At 41.4% G+C, this 12,235-nt stretch overlaps 1 protein-coding gene across 3 annotated transcripts in view; it reads right to left on the bottom strand.

Moving 5' to 3' along the window:
- Positions 1-12,235, bottom strand: part of LOC124796320 (probable tubulin polyglutamylase ttll-15) — a 62,677-nt gene that overhangs the window by 33,523 nt on the left and 16,919 nt on the right. For all 3 annotated transcript variants that reach the window (XM_047260450.1, XM_047260451.1, XM_047260452.1), the window contains exon 4: positions 8,697-8,816. In XM_047260450.1, the coding sequence (XP_047116406.1) occupies positions 8,697-8,816 (120 nt within the window). The remainder of the gene's footprint in view (positions 1-8,696; positions 8,817-12,235) is intronic.

Here is a 12,235-nt window from a genome sequence, read left to right as displayed (position 1 = left end):
ACTCGGGGATCTGGTCCTGCATCTGTGACTGGGTGGGCCTATTTGGGATGACTGCTGCCCACCCTGAATGGGGAAGGCCCTAGAAAATGTAGGCTAAATATCAGAATTCACACCTGAACCAGGCTGGGAATCCGCACCCAGAAGGTCACTCCTTATACTGCAGATGAAAACCAAAAAAGAATGAAATGATAATGACTATAGGAACATGGAATGTCAGGACCCTCCTGGACATGAACAGTAAGAGACCAGAGAGAAGAACTGCTCTTATCAGCCATGAACTAGCTAGGCTAGATATAGATATAGCTGCCTTGAATGAAACTAGACTATCAGGTGAAGGACACATCACTGAGGCAAGTTCAGGGTACACCATCTACTGGAAAGGAAAGGACGCAGGAGAGCCACGCATCCATGGGTAGGACTTGCTGTAAAAACAAAAATAGTGAATGCACATCAACTCTCACCCATTTCAATTAATGAAAGGCTCATAACTCTTAGAATACCCCTAGGTTCAGACAGCTTCATCACCTTTGTCTCTGCACATGCTTCTACTTTAGATAACGATGAAGATTCAAAGAATCAGTTCTACCACTAGCTGAACAGTACTCTCTCTAAGATACCTGTTAAAGATAAATTAATCCTACTGGGTGACTTCAGTGCCAGAGTGGGAAGGGACAAATGTTTTTGGAGAGACATCATGAATAAACAAGGGGCCAGAAACTGCAATGCAAATTGGCTATTACTTCTTGGTTTATATGCTGAGTACGAGCTCTTCATCGTCAATACGCAATTCCGCTTGCCTAACTGCTATAAGACCACATGGATGCACCCACACTACAAACACTAGCATCTTATAGACTATGTCATCATTCGACCACGTGACAAGAAAGACATTCTCATCACAAAAACTGTTATGTCCTAGCCAGTAATGCCAACCGAGCCCGCTGCCAAAAGGTTGGCAGCATCGAAGTCCGGACGCCGTCCGTATAAGCAGCGCCAGCGATACAGGAAATCGCCGCAAGTCTGCGCGCGCCACCGCTGGCTTCTGGCTTCTTAAGCGCTGGAGTCGCGAGCGCTAGGACAGTTCTGTATTCGCCGCTCAGTTGTATACTCGCCTCCGAATTGTGTACTTGGTAGTCAGTTGTGTGTTCATCGCAGCAGAGTTGTTGTTTGTCGTCAGCCGACGCTGACCTAGCCGCTCCGACTCGAACTAGACAGATCTCTGTAGACACCGAGTTCACTACTGTTTTACTGTATCTTCATTAATAAAAGATAAGTACCGACTTTTATTTAATATGAGTGTTTGGGGTTTCATCTTTCTGTTTACTGTTCCAGCGGACCGGTCGGCCCGCTATTAAAAGTGTGGCGGTGACTTCGTAAGCCATTTCTACAGCCAAAGCGTTTGTCGCTACGAACACCGCCACAAAAAAAAACAGCTCGAAACATCGATGATTGCTGGACTGGTCATATACTTTTAGTTAGCTGTCTGAGGTTACAAAAGTACTGTAAGCCCCGATTCCATTTCTCAAACCCACCACACAGAAACCTGCAGAACAAATACGTTCACTCACACTTCCAAGACAAGCTGTCAGAACAATTCCACAAATCTCCAGCAATCACAGATTATGTCGAACAACAATGGACCGCATTAAAGAACATCATCAAAGGGGCTGCAGAGAATGTGCCATCATCACTGCAAAGTGGGATGCTTGCTCCAGATCTGTCCTGCACAGAAAAGAAAACACTTTAAGAGCTCAAGCAGAAATGTCAGAGTGAAATACAAGCAATCAAGAACAAATGGTGGCAACAAAAAGCCTCTGAACTCCAAAATTTTGCCGTCTGCTTCACATCTGCTGTGCAGCGAGCTACGTTAATTTAAGTATTAACTGTATTTTTCTTACTTGTCACTTCTTCTTCCACGTGTTTTTGTTTTTAGGAAGCTTTAATTGTTGAGTGCTAATAATAGTGTTCCATAGATTTCGTGTTTGTTTTGAATACAGTCAGAGAGAGTCCCTTTAGTCAACCATAGTGCCAGTATTGCTAGTGTTTGTTTTCAATACAGTCCAGAGACAGGTAGTGCTATTTTCATTGTTTTCTACAAGAAGTGTCTAGCAACCACAGTTTAGTCAACTATCAGCCACCTTTAGTGAATTAGCAGTCTAGTTAAAAGTTGATTAGCTCTCTACAGTAAATTGATTTCTTAGGATGGATAGGATGTGTGACTGCTGTGTACGGACGCAGGAGGAGCTGGCCACTGTTCGCGAACAGCTGAACATGTTGATGGCCACGGTCAGCCATCTTCAGGCTGCTGCCTCGCAGTGTAGCGGCAGTGGGGAGTCTGATGCATTGCAGGGTACACCCCAGGTGTTACACGCTTCACCCACTGTCCCCGCTATCGAGACATCTTTGCAGGTACCGGGCTCGGTTGGGCCACCCTCTCTCCAAGGGGAGTGGCGGGTTCAACGGCATTCGCGGTGCACAAGGCGGAGGGTCAATGTGGAAGCTGGCCGTGTGGCATCGCCCGCTCTGCCTGTGAGTGGACATGTGGCTGCTCCTTCAGCAAGGTTCGAGCAGGCACACGGGGAGAGGGGTTTATTAGTTATTGGGAGCTCCAACGTTAGGCGGGTGATGGAGCCCCTTCGGGAAATAGCAGAAAGGTCGGGGAAGAAGGCCAGTATTCACTCTGTCTGCTTGCCGGGGGGTCTCATCTGAGATGTGGAGGAGGCCCTGCCGGCAGCGATAGAGAGCACTGGGTGCACCCGACTGCAAATTGTTGCTCATGTCGGCACCAATGACTCCTGCCATCTGGGTTCAAAGGTCATCCTCAGTTCGTACAGGCAGTTGGCGGAATTGGTGAAGGTGGAAAGCCTCACTCGCGGGGTGGAATCTGAGCTAACTATCTGAAGTTCCCAGAACCTATCACGGTCCTCTGGTTTGGAGCTGAGTAGAAGGCTTAAACCAGAGGCTCAGACGATTCTGCGGAGATCTGGGGTGCAAATTTCTCGACCTCCGCTATCGGGTGGAGAAATGTAGGGTCCCTCTGAATAGGTCAGGCGTGCACTACATGCAGGAAGCGGCTACAAGGGTAGCAGAATACGTGTGGAGTGCACATGTGGGTTTTTTAGGTTAGAGAATTCCCTCCCTAGGCCCGACAAGACGCCTCCTGAGATGCGGCAAGGTAGTAGAGTAGGCAAAATGCAACAGGGAATAACAATATTAATGTGCTAGTAGTAAACTGCAGGAGCATCTATAGAAAGGTCCCAGAACTGCTCTCATTAATAAACAGTCACAATGCCCATATAGTACTAGGGACAGAAAGTTGGCTGAAACCAGACGTAAACAGTAATGAAATCCTAAACTCAGATTGGAATGTATACCGCAGAGACAGGCTGGACAGTGAAGGGGGAGGCATGTTTATAGCGATAAGAAGTGCAATAGTATCGAAGGAAATTGACGGAGATCCGAAATGTGAAATAATTTGGGTGAAGGTCATGGTTAAAGCAGGCTCAGACATGGTAATTGGATGTCTCTATAGGCCACATGGCTCAGCAGCTGTTGTGGCTGAGCACCTGAAGGATAATTTGGAAAATATTTCGAGTAGATTTCCCCACCATGTTATAGTTCTGGGTAGAGATTTTAATTTGCTGGATATAGACTGGGAGACTCAAACGTTCATAACGGGTGGCAGGGACAAAGAATCCAGTGAAATTTTTTAAGTGCTTTATCTGAAAACTACCTTGAGCAGTTAAACAGAGAACTGACTCGTGGCGATAACATATTAGACCTTCTGGTGACAAACAAACTTGAACTATTTGAAACAGTTAACGCAGAACAGGGAATCAGCGATCATAAACTGGTTACTGCATCAATGATTTCAGCCGTAAATAGAAATATTAAAAAAGGTACGAAGATTTTTCTTTTTAGCTAAAGTGACAAAAAGCAGATTTCAGAGTACCTGACGGCTCAACACAAAAGTTTTGTCTCAAGTACAGATAGTGTTGAGGATCAGTGGACAAAGTTCAAAACCATCGTACAATATGCGTTAGATGAGTATGTGCCAACCAAGATCGTAAGAAATGGAAAAGAGCCACCGTGGTACAACAACCGAGTTAGAAAACTGTTGCGGAAGCATAGGGAACTTCACAGCAAACATAAACATAGCCAAAGCCTTGCAGACAAACAAAAATTACGCGAAGCGAAATGTAGTGTGAGGAGGGCTATGCGAGAGGCGTTCGATGAATTTGAAAGTAAAGTTCTATGTACTGATTTGGCAGAAAATCCTAAGAAATTTTAGTCTTATGTCAAAGCGGTAGGTGGATCAAAACAAAATGTCCAGACACTCTCTGACCAAAATGGTACTGAAACAGAGGATGACAGACTAAAGGCCGAAATACTAAATGTCTTTTTCCAAAGCTGTTTCACAGAGGAAGACTGCACTTCTCTAGATTGTCGCACTGATGACAAAATGGTAGATATCGAAATAGATGACAGAGGGATAGAGAAACAATTAAAGTCGCTCAAAAGAGGAAAGGCCGCTGGACCTGATGGGATACCAGTTCGATTTTACACAGAGTATGCGAAGGAACTTGCCCCCATTCTTGCAGCGGTGTACCGTAGGTCTCTAGAAGAGCGCAGCGTTCCAAAGGATTGGAAAAGGGCACAGGTCATCCCCGTTTTCAAGAAGGGATGTCGAACAGATGTGCAGAACTATAGACCTATATCTCTAACGTCGATCAGTTGTAGAATTTTGGAACACGTATTATGTTCGAGTATGACTTTTCTGGAGACTAGAAATCTACTCTGTAGGAATCAGAATTGGGTTTCGAAAAAGACGGTCGTGTGAAACCCAGCTCGCGCTATTCATCCACGAGACTCAGAGGGCCATAGACACGGGTTCCCAGGTAGATGCCGTGTTTCTTGACTTCCAGAAGGCATTCGATACAGTTCCCCACAGTCGTTTAATGAACAAAGTAAGAGCATATGAACTATCAGACCAATTGTGTGATTGGGTTGAAGAGTTCCTAGGTAACAGAATGCAGCATGTCATTCTCAATGGAGAGAAGTCTTCCAAAGTAAGAGTGATTTCAGGTGTGCCGCAGGGGAGTGTCGTAGGACCGTTGCTATTCACAATATACATAAATGACCTTGTGGATGACATCAGAAGTTCACTGAGCTTTTTGCGGATGATGCTGTGGTATATCGAGAGATTGTATCAGTATTCAGTTAAAAGCTTACAATAAATAGAAAGTTTATCCAGTGCCCTCAGTCTCCCGATAAGATGAGTGTTATTACTGTCCTGAATATCAGCACCTGAAACTAACGTATCATTACATATACATTATAGTCATATATTTGTTGAAGTGCTTGGCATGCACTATTACAACCACTTCCTGAGCATGGTTGTTCTAAGGGATTCAGATCAAGAAATTGAGCTAGCCAGTCAGTGGGCTGTCCCGTAGATACTCCTACCACCACCTACTCCAGTCTGGTCACTAATATCACCTATTCCATCAAAGCCAGGGCTACCTGTGAAACCAGTCAGGTAATCTACAAGCTAAGCTGGACCCACTGTGCTGCATGCTATGTAGGCTTGACAATCAACAAGCTGTCTGTCTGCATGAACGGCCATCAACAAACGGTGGCCAAGAAACAAGTGGATCACCCTGTTGCTTAACATGCATCCAAACATGATACCCTCCATTTCAGTGACTGCTTCATACCCTGTACCATATGGATCCTTCCCACCAATGCCAGCTTTTCTGAATTGCACAAGTGGGAACTTTCTCTGCAATGCATCCTACGTTCCTGTAACCCTTCTGTCTTTTTGTTGTGCCTATCTGATACTCAGCATCCCTGCTACTTGTTGAGCAGCAACCTTCCATTTCATAATATTGTTTCATACCATCCTGGAGTTTCCATTGTTTGAACAGAAGAATATTTATTTATGCAAATCTAAAATTTAGAACATTTCACGCCAACAATGGATGGCACAGCCAGTGAGCAACACATGTGAACATACACTGGGAAATTAAGCCTAAAAAGCAGTCCAACTAGTTTACTGTTTGGTTTAGTCTACTTGCTGAAAATATTGTGATTAAGCAGCTGCAACAAACTGTAGTAACAAGTGAACGGAAATGTTTTGGCTGGTAAAGATTCCTCAGAGATTGTCTGTGTGAAAACTGCAGTTGGTGACATAATTACAGCATTGCTATAAGCAAACCAGAGCTGCATGCTGTTTGGTTAGAGATGTGTCAGACTGTTGCTCACAAGTGGTATCCAGATGCCACATATTGGTTGGGCAACCTTAGCAAGCAGAAAGAGAAAACATGGTGATATACTGCAAGCTAAGGCAGTGGGGACTGTGGATGTCCCTCAGTTGGCTGTTACAGGAAATGTGGTCTTTTAGACACAGCAGTGAAATATGTGTGCATACTGGTTAGCAGATAACACAAAATAGAGCAGCAGATCAACAGAGAGTAGAATTTAAAGACTCTGACCAGCAGTGATTGCTTCAGCTTGGTTTTAATGTTGCTCTTACTATCTTCTGCAAGCTCAAAGCACCAGCAGCACTTTAGTATTGGCCTCCGTCACTACCTGACTGTTCATATCACTGTTCTTGAGCAATATCATAAACAATTATGTTTCTATTTCTAAATTAAATCTAAATTATCAATACTTTATTAAACCTTTTTCCTAACAAGGGAACCACACAGCATTTTTTTATATTTTTGGCATGTGACTAAAAAAATTCTCAGATTTGCTGGATGACATGCTCTATAGATAGTGCTCAAGACTATAAATTCCTGGATGATTGCTTCGAGCCCAGTTTGCTACTTTTCTTTTAATTTGTTTAATTCAGTTTGAATATCTGTGTCATTTAAATATAAAATGCATCAAATACATGATAATTAACTCATATTTAATTATCATTTTGTACGAACATTGCATGTGAGTTGAGGGGAAGAGAGGGCCTTATACAGAGAAAGCAGTACTCATTATCTCCTGGGTTTATAAAAATGCTGATAATGGTTACCAAAACCAAGATCTCATGCCACTGGCCCAATGCTTACACCAGTAAAATTACCTGCGAAGTGAGCTACAGCTGTTTGGGGCTTAAGCTTTTGATAAATTCAACAACAGTTAGTAGGGATTAGACTTCTTTTGAAAGGGGCAGCTGTGGCTGTAGTAGCATTTCTACATTCACTGTTGAAGCTGCAGATAGTGTTCTGTCGCACTGTGCATGAAAATCTTCAATTGTATGTCAGACATGCATTTTTCATAAAATATGTTAATTATATACATGTTAATTAGTACAGATTTGATTAATTTTATATTTAAATTTTATGGTATTTGAACTGAACAAAAACAACACAAAAATTATCCAAACAACACTTGAACCAGCAATTCAGCTATGACCTGTCTAGAGTGGTATCGATAGAGCTACATGGCAAATCAAAAATTGTCCTACCTCAAAGTTGATTATCCTGAGAATTTCTGAGAACCATATTAAATGGCATAGGCAGGCTGATATTCAAGTTCTGAACTTCGTGTATCATAAACATAAAAATTTACAAAAATCTGATAGCCATGTGCCTGCTTATAAAAATTAAAAATATTCATATTAAATATGTGTCTATCTATGCTGTACAACACACCTTACAGTGTGTGGTAGGGGGTAATTCATGCACCACTATTTTTCTTTCTTTCCTGTTACATTTGCAAATGATGAATGAAAAGAACAACTGTCTGTAGGCCTCCCTACAATCCCAGATTCCTTCAGTGGTCCTTTGTGAGATATTTGTGGATGGAATTAATATGACTCTTCTTGGAATGTGCTTTCTAAGAATTTTAATAGTACACCTCTCTTTGATGGACAACAACTTCTCTGCAATACTCTTGTACGTACTAAACAAACCAGCGATAAAACATGCTGTTCTGCTTTGGATATTCTCTGAACCTCCAGTAATCTTACCTGGAATGTTTCAATATGATAAGCAATATTCAAGAACCATGCAATTGAAAATCCATTATACTAACAACAATTGGACTTTAGTGCCCGGAGACAACAGTAGCCATGTCCGTGAGGAATGTGCTTGTGTGATTGTGTGCTCAATTTTCTATGTCTGATGAAGGATTTGATCCATTGATCCACTACCTAAATATACATAGCAATTTTTTCATAGTGCCTGACTGTGACTCAACACCTTCTCTATTGATTGAGTAGCAATCTTCTCCTTCCAATGTTCAAGGACCAGTTGTACAATGGTTTTGTAGGCTACTACCTTTGTACATGAACAAGAACTTTATAAGCTACATCCTTTGTGCTAAAATAATATTTTATTAGGATTTGTTCCATGAAGCTCAGCCTGCTATGAATCTTTTATACAATGTGTTTTATGTGGATATTCCATTTTGAATTGCCTCAGATGGTACTGCTAGATACTTTTTGCTTGTGATTCTATCTAATGACTGATCACTAATATTGTAATGAAAAAGTAATGGGTTCTTCTGTCTATTCATGCATTACTTTGATGGTCCCAGGGGCCACATGGTAAAGAAGAAAGTATTAGAAACTAGTTGTCAAAGCCAGGTTCTTGTTCATACATGATGTTTAAAATTGTTTTAAAAGCTGTGAAAAAAAGTTATAACACCAGATGTTATGATTTAGAAGTTATTACAATGACCATATGGATACTCACATACTGAAGAAACTTTTCCTTATCCCTAGGCAATCTGAATGCTGCAGGTATGTATGGCAGATTTGATGTAGAAAGGTCTACTTTATTCGTGATATATCCAGAACCTGGAAAATGGTTCACCTGCAATATACACATATTTATAAGTCATTGCATTGTAGAGGACAGTTATCACAATACTTTTAATAGTGGCTAATATATAGTTTGCAGTTAACAGATGAAAGAAAGAAAGAAAAACAATGTTACAACTGCAGTTTATATATCCAAAACAGATTGTTGATCATTACACAAAATTAATTTCACAGCTGATTAATAAAACAGAATTATGCAAATGTCAACCATAGAAGAAGATCCTGTGCAAATGAAATCAACGAAAGGACTAAACAAATACTGAGGTGCATTCATATATCTTCAAAAGGCTTATGAGTATGTAGCTAAGCTAAATTTATAGAAAACTCCATAAGACTTTGGAGCAGATAAGAGAACACAAAATCTAAAGTAAAATTCATTGGAGAAATATCAGACTCATTAGAGATTAAACAAGGAGGGAATTTGCCAATATGATGGACTTTCTCTACTCATAATTACCCGCATATTTGAACAAGTGAGCAAAGAATGGAGGAAGAAATTGGCAGAAACTATTTCCATTTATTCATTATTCACCCATCATGTTTCATAAATCCCATCAAGAAGGAGAACCTTTAGTTAAGTGGAAAAGGTCAAGGTACACATTAACATAAAAAAAGTAAACTATAGAAACTTAATCTGTATATTACATTAACAAAAAAATACCACTAAGTTGCTTGATGCTATTCACACTTATGTCAATTAAATTTAATCAAGTAAATCAGAAAGAAAACAGCTACTTTGAAAGCAGCTGCTGCCACCTCTGTTATACTAAAAAGCTGTGTTTATCTCCTTATGGTAGCTTTAAGTTTGCTTGATTAAACTGCTATTTTTCAAAGAAAATAGTTACCTACATCAATAAGTAGTGAGTGCTGCATACAGTACATCATTACTTGTCGTCCAGCTTTAACCTGAACACTACTACTTGCCATGCAGCTAACAAAAGTTTCAATCCTTGAATCTAAATAATCATATAATTTGTAGAAAGAGTAGGCAATGAAGTATGTTTGTAACTGGTTGGTGTCTCCAATTTCTTGTTTTGTTCAGGATGGCAGCTAGTTGAATAATTTGCACCTGAGTACATATCTCCATTTTGAACACTACACAAGGAAGCCAACTCTACTTGAAAATTATTTTTGTGTCATACATTGTAATTGTGTACACTACAGTTCAACAGAAACTGATTTTTATTGTAATGCTGAACCATGAATAAGTATAGGCATGGACCTGGGGAATTCTTGAAAATTTTGTGCAGTAATGGCTGGAAGGTAGAAGTTAAGGGACTGATTGACAAATTGGGTAGTGTGCACTGCTATGTTGTTATTAAGCAAACGTTTCTATGAGACAGGTTTACAACACCACTTATAGGCAAGGAAGCACAGCCTGGTGGACACTATAAGTGGGTGTGGAGTAATCAGTCCCAACACAGGGCACTCATGTGCTATGAAAAATCCTTACATTACAGTTACAACAGCGCCTAGTAACCTACATTTGGGGACTGAAACAGGTCCTACTGTTTGTGGCCATGGCACTCCACTTACTGTGCCATGCCACTAAGAACCTGTGATATAATGTTGTTTCTGGGGTGTGTTTCCAATTAGTATCCTTGGTGAGTCAATCCACAATTTCCCTCCTGTTGTCATGGAGGTCTTAGATGAGATCTTGAATGTGCATAACCAATGGATGCAACGACTAACCGTGGGTAAGAGTCTGTAGGCTCATGGAGTCAACGCATGTCAGGAGAGGCTTGTGTGACTGAATATCGATACAATGAAGAGCACATGTCATGGCCACCAATCCCATAGCAAACACACTGCAATCAACAGGCAGGGAGTATTGCTTGCTACTCCTAGTGCAAATAAAGGGAGTGTGTCTGGTCTTCAACACTTGAACCATGTGTACAAATGTTATCTGAGTTGAGCTACCAAGAGTAACAACTGAGTGAAAACAGAGGGGTCTATCACATCCTTTAGGCCAAGAGAAAAATCCATGCAAATTTGTGGATTGTGCATGTGCCATGGGAGTTCTCACAAGTGTGACAAAGTAAAAGGAATGAGAGGAGTTAAGTAAAAATCAGGTCAATATCAGAATTCCAGACCAAGGCAGTTTTCCGGAGGTCATACATCCATATTAGGAAAGAGGTGTTGATTTGGACGTTCTGGATGGTTAAAGACATGTATGGTACTGTTGAGAAGTAATGGGGGCACCTAACCCATGGGAGGAGAGTTGAAGGGGGGAGGGGGGCAATCCCTGCCTCTGTCAGGAGGCTGTCTACAAAGCTTGTCTGGAAAGCGACAGACACAAGTCTGATCTCACAATGGTGGATCAGATTTATCAGTCACAATGCCAAGAGTACCGCTGATCCATTGGCCAGGCTTCTATAACCTAAAAATTAATAAATGAGAGCTCTGTAGAGTCATAAAGTTTTTGAATGGTTTTCATCTCAAGAAGTATTACTGAGATTGCATAGGACATTAAGTTTTAACTGGCAAATCTGAGCTGTCACATTTGGATAACGATACAATTCTGGATTTGGATGAATGCTTCTATGTTGACAAAAATGCATTATACACATCTTGGTAGCGGTAAATTGGGAGCCATGTTCACATGCCCAATATTCTGCTTTCCTTACAGACCACTGTACTTGATGCTTGATGATCCTTACCTTAGAAGAACTGCAGTAGAGGCAGAAGTCATCAGTGTATAAGGTTGGCGAGACTATAGTTTCCGTTGACTGTGCATGTCTCCTTCTTCCTTTTGGACTTATCCCATGTCTCCAAGGGATTGGTATGTTACATCAATGCGGAATTTTTAGTGGTAATGGGTGGCAGGGTGCCCTTCCCGATGCTGCTACTTCTCCTCCCTCCCCCTTAACTGGCATATCCTACTTATCTGTACCTAGAGTTACCTCACATGCAAGTAAGGAAAGGTTTGCAAATTGTGTAACTTAGACAGGATGCAGGTAGCTGCATGGTATCAACCTAGTCGGATGTGGGGAAACTGTGTAAAAAGCACATCCACAGTGTCCGGCCCACTGGTCCACATCTTTAATCCACTGGGCAGTTTCGGTCAGAGGACACTGCACCTCCCTGTGTCCCAGAAGTGGACACAGGCCCTCTGTCTCAAGAGACCTTGACAGTCATTGGCTTACCATGCACTTAAATCACTTGCAAATGACATTAGTATGACAGATTTGCTTGTACTTAATGGCTCTCATTTGTGTGTGTGTTTTTTTGTTATTTCAATTGGGGGGGAGGGGGGGGGGCTTGGCTCACCCTCAAGCCAGATTCAATTAAAAATAGTGAGATGTGGCTCTTGCATTTTATATGAGGATTTCATTACACATTTCATCATGGTCTAGAGCTGTATTTGGATATCTTTTTAGTGAGGACGAGAGATCCCACTCAGAAAAAAAT

This window comes from Schistocerca piceifrons, chromosome 4, assembly GCF_021461385.2.
Source record: "Schistocerca piceifrons isolate TAMUIC-IGC-003096 chromosome 4, iqSchPice1.1, whole genome shotgun sequence".
Taxonomy (NCBI): Eukaryota; Metazoa; Arthropoda; class Insecta; order Orthoptera; family Acrididae; genus Schistocerca; species Schistocerca piceifrons.
Note: the sequence above shows the minus strand (reverse complement) of the source record. Positions and strands in the feature narration are given on the sequence as shown.